At 47.8% G+C, this 22,309-nt stretch overlaps 1 protein-coding gene across 1 annotated transcript in view; it reads left to right on the top strand.

Annotated features, from left to right (window-relative positions):
- Positions 1-6,985: 6,985 nt before the first annotated feature.
- The window catches only part of pcdh7a (protocadherin 7a), a 43,106-nt gene continuing 27,782 nt past the window's right edge, over positions 6,986-22,309 (top strand). Inside the window, exons 1-3 of the mRNA XM_056410290.1 lie at positions 6,986-8,409; positions 10,487-11,663; positions 16,757-17,548. Of these exons, the coding sequence (XP_056266265.1) occupies positions 6,986-8,409; positions 10,487-11,663; positions 16,757-17,548 (3,393 nt within the window). The remainder of the gene's footprint in view (positions 8,410-10,486; positions 11,664-16,756; positions 17,549-22,309) is intronic.

Genomic DNA, 22,309 nt, shown 5'->3' with positions numbered 1-22,309 from the left:
AATCCCACAAGGAAACTCCTCACTAGCTCACACAGGTAAAGTGTAGAGTTGATCTGCGGCCCGGTGAAGATCGACTCTGAAGGAAACCAAATTCTCCAAATACATTGAAAGGTAAAACAGAGAGCGTTTGATCTCGAAAACTACTGTGCATGTACCCGAGGTAAAAGCCACAGGGCGTAGATCAGAACACGACTCAGATAGAATCACAGGCTGTGTGAACATTTCATTTACTATCAACTCAACCGCAGTGTCACCTCTGCTGTGTACGTGAGCCTTGATATGGACTTGGTGACTGCTGATGTACTAATATTCAGTCTAAGTATGTATCTATGTCCTCGCCTCTGTTACTAGGTCACTTACCTAAGGTTGCTTGATCTTCCATTCAACAAAAGGGTAACTCCTCTGCCTCCCTCTTACAAGCTAGACCTCAAATAGATGCAGTGTTACTGTACCTCCAATTGCCACCTTTAAATGTCAGCAATACTCAGAATGTCTCAAATATGTAAGAACCTAAACAACTCAAATACTGTACATCAATTTTGTTAATCTCAACTCAAATTTCTGGTGTGTGCCGTTTGGCTGTGTCTGGTTTCACATCTCTTAATGCACAATGTCTTTGCAAAATAAACTTCCAACATGCACATTTACTTTATGTTTAGCTTTACTTAAGCAACAGAAATACTTGCACAGGTTCAGGAAAAGATTGTGGTTTAGGTTCAGATATTTGTAACGTATAAAATAACCGTTAGCAAAGCGTTGAAGTTGTGGAGCAACATACGGTCAAATGAGTGGACGTTGATACAGAAGTATGTTGGGACGCTGCATGCAGCAGTACAAGTTTAAATTCAGCTTAAATGTGTAGACAAAGGAAAGATGCACTCAATAAAAATGTTAATGGAGTAACAAAAAACTACAACAGCTGGCCACGGTAGATTGCAGGATAATTAGCAGCATTTGTAAACCTCTGTAAATGTGTCATATCCCTGCTGGTTCGTTTCAGCTTGTTCCTCTTTGTCATTGCAGTTTGTCTGAGTTGGCATATGCTGTCACGATTTTGGAGACTCTTCCCTTGGACACATTGAATATTTTAACAGCTTTGACTGATACTCCTGCAGTTAGAGCGTGAATGATGTGGCCTCCTTTGAGCTCCAGTAGTTGTTTCATGTTGCTTTATAAAAAGACATCAAACTGCTGATTACAAGGCGGAATCTGGCTGACAAAAGCTACTAATTGGCATTCCACCTAATACAGCCCACTGCTGGAAGTGTTTGCAGTCGGGATTAAGCTCTTACAATTGTGTTGGAAGTGTTTACATGGGGAATGCATGTCAGAAAATATTATAGAGCAAATGTATGTCGATATAAAAGAAGCATTGTGACCCACATTGGCGCTAAAATGCAATACTTAATTTTTTCTATCGCGACAAATAGGAATGGATTTAACCTTGGTCCTACTCTGAGAAATGACCTTAAAACCACATGGCAAGAAGTCTAGGCTTCACTACGCCAGTCAAAAATAAAAATAAAAAATGGGTGAAATCCCGACGCCAATGTCAATTCCTTATACAGACTCTATGGGACTGACTCAGTAATAACATAATAGTTACATTTCCTCCATTAGCTCAAGACGTGCGTTTTCCATCTTCCATTTTGTACGATGGAATATTAATAGGTTTTCTACTTTGGCTCAGACTGGGGTTGACAGGAATCCAATTGTGCTCAGTAAGGTAAAGGCACGCAGAGAGGTGGAGCCCCCTCTCCAGTCAGCCCCCATCTGCGCTGTTTTAAAGCACATTCCGCTCGTGGCTGTTTGGGGTTGCCCAAGCTGAAAGAGCACACTTCCCTGGGGTTTCACCCAGGTAATTGTCAGGGTATTGGATTTGGCCCTCCCCAGAATCATTTGCTCTCCCCCTACCTATCAGAGAGCTGCTCATCCCGTGACAGGTGGAGGCAGGCACGGAGCCAAGCGTGAAGCAGTTCACGGATCTGAGCGCTGAGCTGAAGTCCACCACCAGGTGGGATCCCTCAGCATATATCTGGTCTGCTTACGGGCAACTTGCAAAGGATCCAGGGGTGTGTGTGTGTGTGTGGGAGGGAGGGAGGGAGAGAGGGGGGGCTGCACAAGACTGTCAAAGTGCTTTTTGACCACGGAGGTCACTGTAGTCGTTAAGGCCTTTGATGCATAGTCTTCTGTAGATAGGTCTACCACGGTAGAGAGCAAACTAATTAGAGGCTCCGTCATTAGGGTTGGTGCTCTAGCAACCAAATGTGCCACAAGTACATTACAATTAGTGGTGTGTCACCAGACAGCCTCTTAGATCTAACAGCAGACTTGCATTTGTGTGCCTGCACCAAAGGGGAAAAATCAATAAACAATTACCAGGGATCATTTATGCTGCCGTTTGCGTGGAAAATGTGAGAGGAAGAAGAAAAAAAAGAAGAGGCAGTGCAACATAGATGGTGAGTTAATTTCTGCAGAGCTGGTCTACATTTCAGCTGAGTTGGAGATCCATTATGAAATAACACTGGCTGAAATCTGAATTGGATGAATAATTAAAAAGTAGTCTTTCACTCATGCCTCCTGCCTTTTACCTCTTACGCTGACGGTCCTGAATTGCGTTTTTTTAAAAACATTCGTGAAGGTAATGGCAACGAAAGCGGTCGACAAAAGGTTTTGAGAATGTAAAGCAGAGAAGAAATAACGCCTTAGTCACGGCTGGGCTTAAAAATAAGTGCATGAACAAAGAAAGATGTCAACAGCCCTAACATAGTTTGGGAAGCGCATAACTTCAAAATAAATCGACAACACATTGGGACGCGAACACTCGTCCCCTGGGTGAAAGTCCTGTGTTGGTGTGCGTCAATGCGTCAAGACAAATAAGTAGAGGACGAAAAACCACTTTGCCCTACTTGTTTGAGACCAGTTGTGAAACATTGTTGACATTAATTATACATTATATTTGTGTTGTCAAGGAATTCCAACTATATGAATTCATCCAAGTACCGCCAGCATTGTGAAAAGCCGGATGTCTTGCCTCTGCGCCATGGACCTCCACTGCTGTCCAATATGGATCAGTGAGCCACATTCCTACAGTCTGATGAACGTGGACACAGCTGTTTATTTGGAGTCAGCCCCTCACTTAATCCGCAGCTGAAAATTAGAACCCGACAAATGCAGCATTAAGTTTTGTGTGAGTCATATTCCTGCTCAGGCTCGTGCTGTATATGTGTGACCTGGTTTACACCTTCAGTAGGAATCCAATGAGCTTGTGGCTGAGTCAGAAAGTACAGAGACACAAGCTGGTGCTTTGTTGTTCCTAGGATTCAGTGACAATGAGATAAACATAGAACACTGCCTACCCTTTAAAGCGTCTATCTTAAAGATGTTCATTTAAATACATATCCGTTAGGTCCCTATCAGTATCGGAGGGAGGTAACTCTGCCGATCAAGCCTTCTGGTCCACTGATAAGTATTGAAGTATTGCACCATGTATATCTTTGCTAAATTACTAACTGTGTGTCTGTGGAGACATTCCCAGAAGAACGGCTGCATTCCAGGTTTTTTTTCTCTGTTGTGTTTACACACCAAAAATATAACTCTGCTTACAATTCTTCAAAAAAGGACATGTTAGTATTGAACCAAGACTCTGAGAATAAATGCTTTGTTTGCACCCAGATAGACATTCTAAAATCAACCACAGCTCCTATTGCCACTTTGGGTCAGAACATATTCTGTACTTCCATAACTGTTGGGCTTCAACCCTTGATTTGGGGTCCTAGAATGTTTGATTGCTAATTGGCTGGTCCTGTTGTCTATTCCTACACTGACGTGTAAACGTTGTTTTCTTTTTACCAGCAGTTGGAAATCCAAGGAAATGATAACTACCAGGTAGGAAAGGGGGGTGGGGGGTCCAAGCTGCTCTGATTTGTGTTGTGTGCTCCTCTAACCCAAAAATAAAGAATAGATGGATGCATGGAAGTGCAAAGAGCCGACATATGCCTTGGAGAAAGTTATCCCGGTGGGCCATGGTGAAGCTCCTCTTCTGGGATGGAGCAAACACGGAGCTCAAAACAGATGTCAATCCAGGTTATGTTTCACAGAAGAAGAACACCCGGCCTTTTACCAGAACACACAAACACATGCGCGCACACACACACAGACCCGCACCCGCACGCACACACACACACACGCGCACACACACACACACAGTTCACTTTTTATTCAATATGCAAATTGAAATCGCAATTCATTTGCTGATGAAAGAGGATTCGTGCTCAATTATGTCTTAATGGGTTGGATATAACGGCACGCTCAAGCCCGCAGATTTATTTCAGATGATTTTTTTTCCCCTTCTCTATTCGGTTAAAATGTTTCTAAAATCAACTGAAGTTAAAGTGAACTGCTTGACCTGCATGCACACATCCATCTCTCTTTAACTTCCTCTCCCCCTTTTTAGTCTCCACATGTCGATGCAAGTCAAAGCACACACAGCACAAGGCGACATCCCGCGACTAATTTCGAGGGAAATAATAAATAACAAAACAACTAAAAAACACGCACTTGTAGGTCGAACGACAGAGGGCGTGGGTGCGCTTGGAGCGGACACGTGCAGGTGCCTCTGGAATGTTAAGCACATACACACACACACACACAAGTTGTTCTTGGTGCAGCAGATGAAAAAGGAAGAGAGAGAGAGTGTGTGGTGAGAAAGAGAGAGAGAGGCCTCTCTGCAGTTGGCCAGTCTTTGTTTACTCTCTGCACAGCCATAAACTGTTCGCTAATAGCTGCTACACAGACCTCTCACGCGGTCAATACAGCATTATGGTGGGGTGGGGGTGGGGGGGGGGGGGGCTCCCTCTACTTTTCTAGCCAGGCACAGTCTGGTCCCGAGTCCGACAGGCTCGGAGAATGAGACGAGCAGAGGCGCGGAAGCCCCGGTGGTGTTCAGTAGGCTACAGCAGAGCAGACCCGATGCTGCAATGCGCTCCTCACCGAGCAGGTTGGTCCGCCGAGAGAACAGCATCCTCACAGCACTGCGCGTGCATGTGTGTGCGCGTGTGTCTGTGTACGAGGGGGAGGACACTGGCAACAAAGAAACAGAAAACCCTTCTTTTTTTTTAAGATACAAAAAATATTATATATATATATATACGAAAAGTGTAAGTAAAATAGTCGTTTTATATACTTGTATGTTTCTTATAAATAAAGAAATATCTATCAATATGTTTGTCATATTATTTATGTATTTGCTATTACAATATTGGTTGCAGTATACCATTAGACCAGTGTAGTGTATAGCCTTTTGTATACATTACTGTGGGCCAGAACATCGCGGCAATTTTCCATTAAGTAGGCGATAAGTGACCATCTCTGCCTCCTTCAGGAAAGGATGAATGGAACCCTCCACACTTGCCCCGCAAAATAGCTGCACCAGCAGAAACACCACTGATCAACTAGCCCAGTCTCTCTTTGTCCTCTGTATGAATGTGTGAATAAAGATATTTTCCCACCAGGAGCTGTCAGCAGCCGGGACACCGAGCCATTTAATCTTCCTATGACAAGGGGGGGGGGGGGGGTCTGTCCCCGGTAACCGACATGCACACACACACACACACATGCACACACGGGCGACCCAACACCGCCTCTGCTGCCTCTCCGGTTACAGCTCAGCGATCGAGTTACGCGGCTGGGGAAGAAATGTTGCAGTAGCAAGGAGGAGAGAGAGAGAGAGAGAGAGAGAGAGAGAGACTGCAGCATCGCTGGGGATCAGCAGCAACAGTCCCAAGCAGTGCAGGTAAAAGGAGAAAAAAAAGCCAGAGGAGGAGTTGCATGTGGAGGAGAGAGAGAGAGAGAGAGAGAGAGAGAGAGAATGCGGGACTCTTGGAAAAAGACGCATCTCCTCCACTCGGTCCGACACCGAGACATCCATCCCGAACACAGGCTGCCTGGGATTACGCTGGTTTTCACGACGATGATGAGGAGGTTGGAATCTCTCTTCTAGAGGCTCAAATAAATTGTTCTTTTTTTTCGTTTGATGAGGGGAAAATAAAATCAGAAAATCGGGAAAAACTCGCTCTGAAAAGCACTCTTGTCCCAACTTGCGTGAAGGAATCCTCTCTTGGCACGTTGCTCCACTGCGGGGAAGAAGGAGAGAGAGAAAAAACAGAAGAGCAGCGGCTTCTGAAGGTAAGAAGAGACCCAAGCAGCAGTAGCAGCATCAGCATCCCAGAGACTTTATTACATTTGTATTTTTTGGGGGGTTACCAAAACTGATTTCCTTTCCTCTCTTTGGGGACGTGAGTTCATTCTCTCCTCGGCGTCCGGAGAGCTGAGCTCTGTGTTTTTCTTCTTCTTCTTTTGTGTGATGCTGCATTGCAGTTTCGAACTGTGGGGGGGAAAAGCTGCTGTCCCACATGTGACTGGAATTTAAAAAACAATGTCAAAATAAAGAAAACTTACAAATGGCATCATGAGCTGATATATAGCGAGACAGCTCTCTAGTTTATCGGGGGAAAAGAAGAAGAAGAAGAAGAAGAAGAAGAAGAAGAAGAAGAAGAAGAAGAAGAAGAAGAAGAAGAAGGAGTGAAGTGGATTTAATCAAACGCTGGTGAATTAGTTGGCTCTTCTTTTTTCTTTTCTCGCAGCAGGATGGTCTTTTTGATATGTTTGTGGCGCGACCAGCCCGGCAAGACAATATTATTACTATTGTAGAAGTTGGACAAAGAATTAAAAAGCAGAGTCCAGGTGGAGGACAAGAAGAACAAGAGCCCCGCTGTACGGTGAGAGTGCGGTAGCTCTTCCCCCGGACCTCAGGCGGCGGTCCGAAGAGAGCGATAGAGAAGAAGGGGAGAAACGGATAAATCAAACACCCACGCTGTCAGCCGGCACCGGACCACAACGCGCCAATAAAGAGGAGAGGAGCCGCGGCTCGGAGGCAGGCAGCGGAGAACAGGAGAGAGAGAGAGAGAGGGAGGCAGAAGGAGCCATGCAGAGGCTTGGCGCAGTGCACTCCTCCGCGGCGCAGGCTCTCAGCCTCGTGGTCCTAGCGCTGCAGCTGCTGACTCAGCTGCCGGGCGCAGACTCAGCCCTCCGGTACCGGGTGGCGGAGGAGGGCCCGCCCGACATCAAGATCGGCAACGTGGCCGCCGACCTGGGCCTCATGGCGGGCACGGGCAGCGGGGACGTCACCTTCGCCCTGGAGAGCGGCTCAGAGTTTTTCAAGATCGACAACGTGACGGGTGAGCTGACCACGGGCACGCGGCGCATCGACCGGGAGAAGCTGGCGCAGTGCCAGATGATATTTGACGAGAATGAGTGCTTCTTGGACTTCGAGGTGTCAGTGATTGGCCCTCTGCAGAGTTGGGTGGACCTGTTCGAGGGCCGCGTGGTCATAATCGACATCAACGACAACACGCCTGCCTTCCCCTCACCTGTGCTGCAGCTCTCGGTGGAGGAGAATCGCCCGATAGGAACCCTCTACCTGCTGCCCACAGCGACAGACAGGGATTTTGGGCGCAACGGCATCGACCGCTACGAGCTGATCCAAGACGGCGGGGCAGGTTCAAGTTCGTCCAGACGTGCAACCGCCGGGAACCCCATCGGAAGAGTGGAGGGCATCGGGGACCGGAGGGGTAGAAGTGGCGATAGCGGAGGAGGACCCCGGAGCACTGTGTTCGAACTGCAAGTTGCAGATATACCAGATGGCGAAAAGCAACCGCAGCTCATCGTAAAAGGCACATTGGATCGCGAGCAAAAGGACTCCTACGAGCTAGTCCTCAGGGTTCGAGATGGGGGGAACCCACCGCGTTCCTCCCAAGCCCTGCTTCGGGTATCCATCACCGATGTGAACGACAACAGCCCTCAGTTTGAGAGGTCCACATATGAGGCGGAAATGGAAGAAAATGCCCCTCCAGGTACACCCGTCCTCCAGGTCAGAGCTTCCGACCGTGACATTGGGGTCAACGGGCAGGTGGAGTATGTCTTTGGAGCGGCAACCGAGTCCGTCCGGCGACTGCTGCGCCTGGACGAGGCCACCGGGTGGCTGAGCGTCCTCCACAGGATCGACAGGGAAGACGTGGCGCAGCTGAGGTTCACGGTGACGGCCAGAGACCGGGGTCAGCCGCCCCGCACCGACCGCACCACCGTGATGTTGGCCGTCCGGGACGAAAACGACAACGTGCCCATCGTGGAGATCCGAAAGATCGGACGGATCCCAGTCCGAGACGGCGTCGCCCTGGTGCCGGAGAACGTCCTGGTGGACACGCCCGTGGCTCTGGTTCAGGTGTCGGACCGAGACCAGGGGGAGAATGGGGCCGTGACGTGCACGGTCGTGGGAGACGTCCCATTCACGCTGAAGCCAGCTGGTGAAACGGCGCTCCCGCCCCTACCTGCTGACGAAGCCTTTGAAAGGTGAGCCAAACCAAAGGTAACTCGTCACGGCCTGTTGCAGAAACCCACTGCAGGGGACAATTACTACACTGAAACAAAGGATTACATGCGAGATCATAAGTTACTAAGAAAACCGACTGCTAGATACTGAAGTAATGACCCAGTATCTAATGATCAGTCCTGGGCATTCGGGTATGGATGATGCACCAATTTGTCTTGAGGGAGCACAAAATGCCAAATAATGATGAGGTAATCATGAAGAAATGATGCATTTTAAATAGTAGCTCAGTATAATGTGCCACGTTACCTGAGGGGGCACAGACACAACTATGTACACAATAAGCTAATAATATATGTGCCATTAAGCAATAGAACTGCAGATACCAAAAACAATTAATTGAAAACTGGTTCTAATTCATTGAGAGAAGGTCCCTAATGAGAAGATATCCATTAGAAAGCATTAATTAAAAAACAGTATGTATGTCTTTTATATATATATATATAATTTATTTTTTTCTGAACCAGAGGCTCAGAGGTACTGTTTTTATCCAATATTTTCTAACCATGACAACTACACATTCAGCATTCAGTTGCTATAAGTCTCACCCACACTACTGCTCCAGGAGGGAGTAACTACAATTTCTATTTTCCCCAGCGAATTCTGAGGAGAGTGAAGGGCTGTTGCGTTGGTTCAAGGGGTGCACACTCATTTGCCCAGGCTACAGAGCAGTTTGAATGTCATACAATCTGTTTGCATAAACGTTCATTAAAGGCAAGCGTGTTTAGTCATATTACTTTGTTATATTACTACTGCAGTGCAGGCTGTAAATGCCAGCACCCTTCCGTCAATTGTAAAGATGTTTCCTAAAGGTATTGAATGGAGGGAATGAGGGGATTAGAGTTGGCCATCTTCAGATATCACTGCCACAAGATATCACCTGTGCAATAAGGCTGGTTGTTGAATTGACTTTAGGGTCGTCTTTGATGAAAGAAAGTCTGAGTCAGAGTCTAATCATGATAAGTCCTTAGCAAATTCATTAGTAGATTTAACCTGTCACAGTTTCCCCAGTCTTATTGTCTGCAGTCCTGCAGCAAGATCTCTTGAAATCAAGTGTGTCTTAAAGACCAAAGCATTATAGAGCTAAAAGGATTAGTTGGCTGATTGATTCAAAGAAAATTGATTGCCCACCACTTTCACGATCAATTAAGGGTTTCAGACATTTTTAAAGCAAATGTTCCAGTGGTTGTGTTCTGGTCCCTATCCAGCTTTGTGAATGTGGGGTTTTGTGGCTTTATTATGCAGTGAAAAGGGAGGGCGTACGTTTTTTGCCGGAACAAGGTCGAATTTTTCTGAGCTTTTGCAACACAAATAACAAGCATCAACCAATGATGTTGGCTGGAACAGACATATTCACAATGTGGACTACAGTGTACAACAAGAAAGAGGATTTGTGGTCCAAAACAAGACAACATACTTTATTTGTCCTTTCAACCTTGATAAAGGCAGCATAGGCCAGATCCACTTCTTCCATTCTTACCTTTCACAATAAAAGCCCTAAATATAAACAGGACACTGAGTAGATGTTTAACAGAATTGGAACTTAAATGTACTCAAATAAAAAGAAACTTGATAAAACAGCTCACAATATCTTAAGGCCAAAAAACAGTTTACCTCAAAGAGATTACCAGACGCTGTTCTGGGTGTAAAGAATTCCCGTGCATAAATCTATTTGAACCTATTATTGAAAAAGAGGTGAAAAAGTTGCAAATTAATAGCTGCCGGTTTGCATTTTAATATGGTTTATTCATCACACCCCTGAAGTGTAAAGGCCTTTAGAATGTCACCATGTCATCTGGGAAATGAAAACAAAATGTTCATTATTTTTGGCATTTTGTTAGCATATAATAAAACATTCCCTATAAACAGAGCAACCCAATGGCTACTGTTAAAATATGGTGTTAGTCTACCGACATCTTCCTGCTAATCGTCTAAAATGGAGGAGCACTAGTATTTTCATTTGACAATATATTTATGTATTTTTTTTCGTTTACAGTAGCAACAGCATTCATGAAATCTATTTTCTAATTATTTTCACAGGAATAAGAAAAAATACTTTTTACATACTTCCGCCTTGCTGGACTACGAGGCCACCAAGGAGTACAGCGTCACCATTGTGGCTGTAGATTCTGGCAGCCCCAGCCTGTCCAGCAACAGCTCACTGATGGTGCGAGTGGTGGATATCAATGACCATGCCCCGGCCTTTGCCCAGAGCGTCGTGGAGGTCCACTTCGCTGAGAACAACTCTCCTGGTGAAAGAGTAGTCACTGTAGTCGCCTCAGACGCAGACAGCGGCAAGAATGCGGAGATCGTGTACTCCCTGGAACCTGCTGGAAACGGGCCATTTTACATCGATGCAGATAACGGAGATATCCGTGCCACTGGGGTTCTGGACCGCGAGCTGCGAGAGAGGTACGAACTACGGGTGATTGCCAAGGACAAGGGCACACCTTCCCTGCGAGGTTCAGCCACGGTTGTCGTTCAGGTGACCGACCGCAACGACAACGCGCCAAAGTTTGTCCAGGAAATCTTCACATTCTACGTGAAAGAGAACCTGCTCGCCAACAGTCCGGTCGGCATGGTCACTGTGACCGACGCCGACGAAGGCGAGAACGCGGAAATCAGTTTGTTTATCGAGATGGATGGAGTCGATGAGAAGAAGGCGGGGGAGAAGGTGGACGGCGAGGACGGTGAGAAGGAGAAAGAAGAGGTGTTCTCCATCGAGAACAACACAGGAACTATCTTCTCTTCGGCGTCGTTTGACCGGGAAAAGCTTTCCTCCTACACCTTCCGTGTCCGTGCCGTGGACGGAGGGGAGCCGCGCAAAACCGCCACCGCCACGGTCTCGCTCTTCGTGACGGACGAGAACGACAACGCCCCTTCAATCACGTCCCCAGCCAATGAGTCCTACACCCTCCTTCCACCCGCCAGCAGTGCCCGCACCATCGTCAGGACCGTGACCGCCATAGATCCGGACACTGGCCCCAATGCTGACCTTTGCTACTCCCTCGTGGGGGGAAATCCCTTCCGATTGTTTGAGATCGGCCACACCAATGGGGTGATCACCCTGGCTGAACCCCTGGAGCGGCGCCACAGGGGCCTTCATCGCCTGGTGATCCGGGTCAATGACAGCGGGGCTCCCTCCCTCTGTGTCACCACCATGGTTCATGTCTTCATCAACGAGAGCTTGGCCAACGCCACCGTAGTGGATGCACAGGTAATCTTCATATTTAAAGATGTCTTTTTCTGATTTCTGCAGAAGCAAGTGAAGTATATCAAAATACATGTAACTTGAATGAAAGAAATCCAACGTGCGATTCTGGTGTGTGAGCGGACCTCTATTGTTCCAGAGAGTTGATAATGATAACCCATAATGACCGTGAGGATATTGTCCTTTGATCCATTCCCATCATGGTCACTCTGATAACACATTACAATGGCGGAGAGCGGTAATGACATCTGATTGTGGCTCTTTAAACTAAACTGGTAAGAAGATTATTTTCTTGACAGAATCACACCAAGGCACAGTTTCCACAGGCCGCATGGTGTTGCAATTTTCTGCCCATTTTTTAGGAAATAATTGCGTCTATATTTGTCCTGGATAAAGAAGCCCGTTCCTGTCTTTTGAGGGCTATTGGCAATGCCGGCTTCTTTGTGGTTTGAGTGTTCTTTGTCCAGAATGCATTCTTATAACGACTACGTGGTTGAAAGAAGTGTTATTACTTAGTGGTTCTTCTTTTATGGTACATTGAACTCGGAGCCGAGAGCATTCGGTGAGAGAGAGAGATGGAGAGAGAATTAGGGGTGAGTGTGTTAGAGAGGTAGAGAGAGAGAAAGGACCCTGTCCCAGTTTGGGCGTTTTAAAACAGAAAAGGTTGAAACGTGTTCATTTGAAAAGAAGTTTAGCTTTCGTAGTGTCTCTCCACGATGGACCTGAATGTTGATGAGCCTTGATGCAGCACGTTCTGAGCAGAGCCCGCAAAAGTAGGCAAACTTAGAGAAAGCCACAATGAAATCTATATGTTTACAGGAAAAACTTGAGCACTAGGTTCGCGTTGGCATGAAAGATCCACGCTGAGGTGAAAAGGCAATTTACTCGACTCACTGCAGATTTCAGAATTACCATTCGGTTGAAATTTAGCGTACATTACGCTGCCGGAAATCTCTCTCTCTCCTCTGCCCTCGTTGTATTAATCAAATGCACTTCCCATTATGCTTTAAAAAATGTTCAACGAAGCTCTAATTGCTGGCAGGTAATAATTACGAAAACTTGGGTCTCGATGGGAAAAGTCATTTGTATTGACTTATAATTAAATCACCTCAGTGGCCTGTGGTTACTGTGTTTGCTCTCAGACTCGCAGCCTGTGGTTTTTAAACCCCCACCCCCCCCTCACCACACACACACACTTGAAACTTGCTTGAGAACATGTTCTCTCTGAGGGGAAAGGTACTCAGCTGTCAGGTCTGTGCATGTAACATGACGTGAACAGTGTGGGAGCCGAAAGTCAGCGCCGAGACATTTGAGGGGGAGAGAGATAAGAGGCAGAAATCTCACAAAAGTGTGTAAAACAAAGATTTTTTTCGGCAACCCCCGAAATTCCTCGAATAACTTGATGCGGTGCTATTTTATCAACACACTAAAAAGCACTCTGTCTAAACCCAGATAGGGATCTCTGAGGAAGGCACTCCTTATGGCGCAGATGTTTGCAGCCGGTGCCTCCCGACTGCAAGCTGTGCATGCTGGGATGTTGGCTGTGCCTCCCTGGGTGTTTGAACTCGTGAAAAAGCAGAAGACCCTCTGGAATTGGATGTTTCCAAGTGCGTCGCGTAAACCTTGGCTGATTTTATCATTTTCATTGCTGTTATGAGAACATGTTGTTATGGGCAAAAATCTTCTATCCCAATATAGGTCATTTCATATCTAGATTTGCATCACGAAATAGCATATCGTTTTTCTGATAAGTCAATAAATAAACATTCATTCTAAAAATAAAAAAACACATGGTAGTTTATAGTGTTTATATCGAGACCGGAAGACCTTTTTAATGGACATAAATGAAATGACAGAGAAACAACAATGATAAGCAAAAACTGTGATTTCCACACGATGCCACTGCACTGAAAGTCGATGAGTCACTGGTAGTCATTGGCCCAGATGTTACTGTATAGCTCTTTGAGGCAGTAGCATAGCAACCACAACAACACTGAGCTCCATGTGCCCCTTGAGTTGTTGGGACCTTCGGCACGAACAGCTAAATCTCGTGTTTTGGCAGAAGATAAAATCCTGCGTAATCATAGCCTGAGAGTTTTGACTTACTTCATATCCAGAGACAAAAATCTTTTGTGTTTTACTGCACACATTGTTTAATATTTTTTAAGAAAGTGAACAGCTGCCGCATGGAAAGAAGGTGTAGCATTTTTGCGTACCAGCCAGTGTGTTAAAACACCTCATAAATGTCACCCGAGAGTCGAATGAAAAGTACAAATTGAACAATCAAGCTGGTGAGGATTACAGCAGAACACTTGGTAAGAGGGGAAGAATGGTGTTGACAGACGGAATTAACCGCAACGTGCCTAAACGGCAGAGGACATTGAGTGGAACAATAGGGTGTAATGTGTCCGGGCCGGTATAAAAGCCGCCTTTGATTACAAAACGTATAGTTTAGTTTGATTGTGTGGAGGAACTCGGCAGAGTAATTGAGTAGAAGTCATTGAAGAGCGAATACCTCCATCTCGTAATGAAGTCAAACCGAGTGGTGGATGAATGCCAGATGTAATTAGGGGAGGGCAACGTCTGCTGCCGCTGCAGCGCCACAGAGTTAAATGACTCCAGTCTCTCCCATCCAAAAGGTACCGAGTGAACCACATGTTGGGTAATTAGCCACAATACGATACTGCAGGGTTCGAGCTGGAGGAAGGAGTCGTGACATCCGAGCCTTGGCTGTCATTGGGCAAACGTGAAGGTGCTTTGTACATCGGAAGTGCGCTGCCTGGTGGATCTGATTGACCCTCTTTAGTGAGGATATTTTCACATTCTTACAATCACCGTTTCATCTCAGATCAAGAGAAGTTTCTGTTCTTGTTCTTTAAAAAAATCTGTGAATGGGGAATTGTTTTTAAATATGTATAATCGGCTTTCTTTGAATATAAATGATGGCTAAGTGCTACCAAACTGCAGCTCGCTGTTGTCACGCATCGATCAACAGCCCAGATCATGCACCTTCTGCCCGCGGTTGGGGCGGGAGGGGCTCCACCGCCTCGACAACCCAGATAACCTGAGTCCTTGGAGTGGGATAGACAGATAGATGGATGGATGGCGCTGTTGAGCCCGGGCCGGAACAAAGCCCATGCAGCAGAATGCTAGATTCCGCTGAGAGTTGGGGATGCGTCAGAAGGATGCACTCCGAAAGGGCCGCTGGACACTTTAGCCGTCTCTACACATCGGCTGCACACGCACCTGCACTCGGACGGGGCTATACATAGTCTGCAATTGACTCTGCACACTTTCCGCATCGCACACTCAAAACGTCTCGGCCAGCCCCGGTGGCGCAGGGGCCCGCCAGAGAGAGATGCTCAGCAGAATGAGAATGGAAAAGCTCGTACTGCAGGGCGAAGGAAGAACAATGGGGCCGAGGGCCAGAGAGCGGAGCCTGGTGGAGAGAGGGCCCTCCGCAGTGGGAGCAGAATAATGGAATTGAAACAACAAAAGTCGCACACAAAAAATTAAACAATGAAACCCAGAGATAGATGGCGATGGAACAATGAAATCCAACACAGCCCCATTCTTAGCTTGAGGGGTGGGGGTGAGACCTATAATATGTCTTGGACAGCGTAAGAGTCCCGCGCTCTCTGGAGTAACACTCCAGTAAGGTTAAACCGCGACTATATTTTATTTAGTTATTGCCCACCGTTGGGGCCTGAAATGCAACTTCTCTCTCACCTTTCGCTGCCCGTCCCTCCCGCGCTCCTCACCGGGAGCTTTATTACCCGGCGCTCCGAAGGCGGCAGGGATTACACGAATATATAATTTCCTAGCCTTGACAGGCCAAAGGAATTGTCGCGCGGGGCTCCGAGGCGAGGTGTCAGGACTGGGGAATGAGTCGTCTCGCTAATGGACAGCTCACACAACAGCGCACACACACACACACACACACATACACGGTATGGCTTGGAGTAGGTGCATGCATAATTTTTAGCGTCTGGTCCCCGGATAAGGATTCTCCCCAACACAGTAGCCATGTATTGATTATACATATTCAGATTTATGACCCTGCCCCCGTATGAGCAGCAGGGCTCGGCAGACCAGAACTCCACAGCCTCATCGTCTCCTGTGGCGCGAGTCTCCATAACCAGTAATGGCTGTGTTTGTGCTTCGGCATCACACACTTTCTTGTAATGATGCTTTTAATAGAGCACAATCTCCGAAGATCACTTTGTGTGTGTCTGTGTGTGTGTGTGCACAGTCAGCCATGTACATGTGTTCATAATGGAAAACCATTATTTGTCTCCTCCATCTCCGACCCCAAAAACAGGAAACATTTTTATGAGCACGATATAAATTGATCAGTGGCGGTCGTTGCCTCGCTGTCCAGCGCACCCCAAGGCCCTGAGAGACTTAGAGGACCTGGTGTCTCTCTCTCTCTCTCTCTCTCTTCCAGTAGCCTTCTATGTGTCCATCTAAATCTCAGTGCGAAAGACATTGCGGTAGCAAATCCTCAGCAAATCCACGCCCCCGCTATCTTTTACAATAGGAGACATTGTTCGCTGACAAGACAGTAGATGTGTTTGTGTTCAGGGGGATATAGTCGCAACACGTCTGCTGCCTTAATTCACATATTTAACGACTGTTTCTACTACTTTATTTTGTTCTTCTCTTTTTTTTCTTCCCTCTCCCAACTGTCCACGACCCTCAAGTCTCCCTTTATTCTTTTTAATCAGCTTTAAACGGCGTAATCCCAGGCATTTCCTGTACCGGCGCAGATGATGTGAGATCACAAAGCGGAGAAATTACAGGCGCTACTTGAAATGCTGCAACTGCGAAACAAAAGCAATTACATATTTAGTGACATTCTATGTGTTGGGGAATAATGGAGAGGCTTCCCCACTAAAATGCAATGATGAGTTTAATTAAGTGGAAGATGCTGTTTGATGTTTTTTTCTGCGGCTCGCACCCACTGTGTCATCTTTGAGAGCCACAGTTGGACTTATTTTTTCTTCGTTTATGGTGTGTCTGCTCTTATGGCTTTTCCCTTCTTGACTCTGTGTCTTCTTCTTCTTCTCTCTTGTGCTTCTCTCCCCTCCCCATCCCAGGTGGCCCGAAGTCTCATGGCTCCACTGTCCCTGGACATCGCAGGGGACCCGGACAGCGAGCGGGCGTTAGGGAAACAGCGCCTCAGCGTGGCCATCGGCATCCTGGCGGGAGCCGCGGCGGTTATCCTGGTGATCCTGCTTGTGGTCACGGCTCGGCAGTGCGGCGCCCAGGGCAAGAATGGCTACGAGGCCGGCAAGAAGGAGCCAGAGGAGGACTTCTTCAGTCCTCCGGGCGCTCAACCGCCGGCCGGCCGCGGCAGGGGCTCGGACCGCGGGCGCAAACCCCGACGTGACAAGCGCAATGGAAGCGGCGGCGGCGGCGGCACGGTGCCGGGAGGAGGCAAGGCGGACCGATCCCTCTACAGCGGCATCGTGACTGTCAACGGACTGCGTCGGCACGCCGACGACGACGACGACGACGAGGATCTGAGCAGCGCCAGCGAGCGCCTGGCGGCCCGGTACTGCGCCATGGACGGCGACCCCGGCAGCCCGCGGATGGGCGGCGGCATGAGGCACCAGTCGAGCCCGGACCTGGCCAGGCACTACAAATCCAGCTCACCTCTCCCCGCGGTCAACCTGCAGCCCCACTCCCCCCCGGCCGAGGGCAAGAAGCACCAGGCTGTCCAGGACCTGCCGCCCTCCAACACCTTTGTGGGCAGCGGCGGCTGCGCGGGGAGCGGCGGCTCCAGCAGCAGCAGCAGCGGGGGCAGTGGCAACGCAGACGCCATGTCCCTGGGATCTGACCAGTGCTCGGACTACGGATGCCAGACTGGGAACAAGTACAGCAAACAGGTAGGAGATCCGGGGCGGGACTGGGGGTGACCAAAGTCTCGATGGTTTCCCCGTCATCAATTCAAGATTTTTAAGATGGATTTACGTCTCCTTACGGAAATCCATCTTAGAAATCTGCTCTCTCACACTTTGTCCACTCTATTGTCTCCTCCTCCTCCTCCCCAGCTTCATCTCTTTCTCTCCACACATCCGCCAACACGCTCGCGACTCCCCGTCACTAAACGCCATTTCATCTCCACAAAATCGCTGACAGTGCGCTCGCATGTCAGCGTCCCCAGCCTGTGAGCTGCGTGACAGCACCCTGTTGTCAGAGCATGTGTGTCCATGTCAAACGTCAGCCCACCGTTGAGCAAGATCTCATGCAGGGGACATGAGTCAAACCCCCCAATCCGACAACCCTCGCTGTCGATGAACAATATGCGTACGGCTATGCACGCGTGACTGCGCGCACGTGTGTGTGTGTAACACATGCTTTACCAGTTGGAGAAAGGACACGGAGGGAGTGGGCGAATAGTTTCTTCCTGTAGGGGTAATTGGTCATTTTGCGTTTCTGCTTCCCGTGTCACGCTGTTATCTTTCTTCCTTTTAGCATATATGTTTATTCCGTAAACAATATTAGTTGTATCGATAATGGATGCGCTGGCCTTTGATGTTTACTCGAGAATCTCCGGCTAAAAGACGAAGTCCTGCTGACGTATAAATAGTGGACACACACACACAAATCATGTTGGACACACTGACACAGCAAGGTCCCGAAGAGCGATGTGTTGAGTGACAGCTAACTCTTCTTAAAGGGGCCGCGCCGCGCTTACATGTATCCTCCCAGTGGTGGAAAAAGTGCTGAAGTGGTCATTAAAAAGAAGAAAAAAGAAAGGAGAGGAGCTTCTTCTGAGGCTAATCAATTCATACGCGGAGCTCTCTGATCCTGCTCAACACACACACACACACATAGAGGTTAATCCTTTACGAAGTCAATCCTCTTAATCTGCCGTTCTCAGGGAAAGAAAGTGCTTACTGGGAGAGTTTGGTGTTCACGCTTACGTGCACTCAAAACATGCCACCGCACATACGGAGACTCGTAGACACACAAACTGACAGTGTAATGAATTATTGATCGTATGGGGTAATTAACTCCTCTGCTGCAGTGGAGTGGACCCCCACCCCCAACACAAAAGCCCATGTGTGTGTGTGTGCGTGTCTAAGACTTTTGGGGCACACGTATTCACTTACGTGTCAAAATCTGTTACCTCCAGCAGTTTGGTGGCATGAACGTTTTAGGGGAACGTTTTAGGATGCACTGAGTACCTATCTCCTCTTTTTTCTCTCCTTAAGGATGAATTTTCATCTCTCAATCACACGTTACTAACTCTGCTTTCTCCCCGGAAGTCCTTTTGACTTTACGTCTCATGGGGTCATCGGACCCTATGAGACGGCATAGATCCTATCTGCCTGATGGATCGTCTGGGTCGTGGAATTCCTGCTCATGACTACGCCACTGTCCTGTTGAGACTACCACTCCTCCTCCCCACCGCCATCTGCCTGATGGATCGTGGAGGTCTCCATCGTGGAATATGCCTACTATGAACTATTCATACACTCTGTCATATTCATTGAATGTATTTTAACTCTAAATCTGTCCTTCTGTACACATTACATCTATTGCATCTGTCCATCCTAGGAGAGGGATCCTCCTCTGTTGCTCTCCTGCAGGTTTCTTCCCTTTTTTTCCCCCCTGAAGGGTTATTTGGGAGTTTTTCCTGGTCCGATGTGAGGTTTTGGGGCAGGGATGTCTATGTGTACAGATTGTAAAGCACTCCGAGACAAATTTGTAATTTGTGAAATTGGGCTATACAAATAAACTGAATTGAATGATGGTTTCACCCGTGCGCTCCTGGGACTGCTTATTTCACCACAGCATGTTTTTAAAATATATATTTATTTTGATATGCGAGTGCAAGTGAGAGATAGACTCGGGGAGTAATAGGCGGCGAGTGATTTCCAGATGCAGGAACTGGGACGCCGACTGAACTCGGAATAGCATTAGACCAGGAGTGGGAGAGAATTACAGGAGGTTAGGAAGACGGGAAGTAACCGAGAAGGGGAGGGGGGGTCTAGGGGGGTAACATTTCAAACTTACTTTACTGGGTCAGTGAAAACTCCCCCCAAAAAACTGCTCATCTGAAGTCAGCACATAATCAGACCAGCTAGAGTGCTCCAAATATATATAAAAATAAAAAGGGGGGGGGGAGGGAAAATAGTCTTGATAAAAACCAGGCGTCAAGAATGAAGCGCAAGATTGCATTAAAGACACAGATGAACACGATAAAACCGCTCAGTCGACTCGCTGGCGTTAATCAAAACTGTTCACAGAAGAGAGGGAAGGTTCATCCATATCGACGGGAAGGAATGAAAACAGAGACGAGCCGTGTAAAAGGGGAGGGGGTGTTTTCTGGAGATGTGTGAGATTTCTTTTCTCTTTCTTTCTTCTTTTTTCAGGAGGGAAATTGATGCAAGACAGAATAATAGAGTGATCCTATTTGTTAAATGCAATCCAGCAACGTCTCTCTTCCTTAGAGCCGAGCATGGTGAGATCTTTGTTTAAACGCAGCGGGTGAGTGTGTGTGTGTGTGTGTGTGTGTGTGTGTGTGTGTGTGTGTGTGTGTTCAGTGCAGACAACAAAATTCACCTTTAAAAACTTATCCTTTGCTTCATTTAACAAAAAAACTAAACTGTCTAAACTTTAAATGTCGTCTAATAGTAGATCAATAGATAAAGCAAAATTGTGATTTCAAACAGTGTAATGTTTTTGGTGGGTACCGTACAAATGGACGTTCGATAGCCCTCGATGCTGGTGGAAAGGAGATTTTGCTTCCAAGTGGGGGAGAGAGAGAGAGAGAAAGAGAGGTCTGGTTTGGGTGGCAGCCAGAGGGAGAGAGAGTGGACTGCTGAGATGTGGGTCATCAGGATACCCTTTGGCATCGGGACACATTCATGATCACAGCGGTCACATGGCACGACAGTCAATATCGGCAAAATGGCCTCGTTCTGCCCTCTAACCTCCACCACGCACGCACACAACATACGCCCCACCAGAAAAAAGCCCCCCTCCCCTACCCCCTGTCCACCATCAGTCCTAACAAAGGTCAGAGCGGTTGTTTTATTATCGTGTTCTGCTTCGCTTTTGTCGGGTTTTATTCTGATACCTTTTTCTACTTATTGACTTGTGTCTCCACGGACGCTTTGGTCTTCTTCTTTAAGCCCTCCCTTTGACTCTTGCCCTTCCGTCCTACACTCTACCGCTCCCCGTCCGTCTTTCTTTGCCAGTTCTCTGCTGCGGCCTCTGCATCTTCCACGGCAACACCGACCTCTAGAACCAACGACTCAGCGTTTTTCACGAGTGAAACTTCTTCTTTTACTGAGCACTTTCTTTCCTTGGTCCTGGCATGTGCGCTCATGTGTGTGTGTGTGTGTGTGTGTGGGGGGGGGGGGTGATAGCGCAGTACCACAGAGGCTGAATCGAAACACACACACACACATCCAATGTCTAATCAATGCTCTGTTAACGAGGCCAAGACTGCAGCGCAAACAGGTGAGTTGACAGCAGTTTCCTTAGTGTGTGTGTGTGTGTGTGTGTCACAGCGCTTTGCGTCGGTCAGCGCATCACTTTTTGACGCAGCGAGGATGAGCCCCGGTGGGTCACATCTGGCCCGGACCTGTCCATCTAATTGGACTGTGTGGACGGGCGCCGGCGGAGGGATTAGGCCTATCGGATTATAAAATTGAAAAGCAGCTTTTCATTTCAACGAAATCCCTCCATGATTAAATATGATGAACGTCTGTCGTGGACTCGCACTCGCAGCCCCACCCGACCTACACGCAGCGAGGCATCCACGCGCACGGCTTCCGCCATAACGGGCGGCCGTGCGTGAAGGCCACCAGAAACAACCCAGAAACACACACCCTGCCCTCCCTCCAACCCTCTGTTACACAAGCACCCGCTGTAATCGACCCGCGACCCATGTCACGGCGATACCAGAGCGCTGATGTCTTTATTAAAAGCCACCGCGAGTTCAGGTCGACCATATGCTACCGGGGTGAGTCGGAGGGGCGGGGAGAGGCGGAGGGTAAGGTGGCAAGGGGGGGGGGGGGGTAAGCGAGAGGTGAGAGGGGCGAGGTAACCAAAGCAAGGATCGCCCGACTGAAACCTGATCTACTGACCCGGAGACAAAAGGAGGAGGGGACAAGAGGGGGGGGGGGGGGTAGAGACCAATGAGCGCAGACGGAAGACGAATGTTACGGGAAACAATGGAGACGGATGTCTGTGTATTTGTGTGTTAGTGTGTGTGTGTGTGATGCACGCAGTGGAGGCGCACACACAGCCTGTACATATTGATTTCTCCGCTCGACCCTGTATCATATGGATACCTAATAAATGTGTTTTTAAAAAAGAAGGCCATATCAGCTACTTGGCAGTTGAATACTTACCGTATGCTTCAAGGTCACGTCCCACAGTCTCACAGTGGATTCACTTTTGGTCATAACTGGACTGATGTAAAGGGTTAGGGGTTAGGGGGTGAGTTTTAGTTGTCGTGGACAGAAAGTCTGCAGATTGTCCTTAAAAAAAAGAAGGAAAAAAACCAGAAGAATGTCTTTAATGAAAAAAGAACAAAGCGTCTTCAATCAAAGACAGAGAGACAAAGCGCTGGGAGGAGTGGAGAGGAAGTGACAAGAAGAGCGAGTGAGATCACTCAGGCAGTGAGA

This window comes from Pseudoliparis swirei, chromosome 24 (assembly GCF_029220125.1).
Source record: "Pseudoliparis swirei isolate HS2019 ecotype Mariana Trench chromosome 24, NWPU_hadal_v1, whole genome shotgun sequence".
Lineage (NCBI taxonomy): Eukaryota > Metazoa > Chordata > Actinopteri > Perciformes > Liparidae > Pseudoliparis > Pseudoliparis swirei.
Note: the sequence above shows the minus strand (reverse complement) of the source record. Positions and strands in the feature narration are given on the sequence as shown.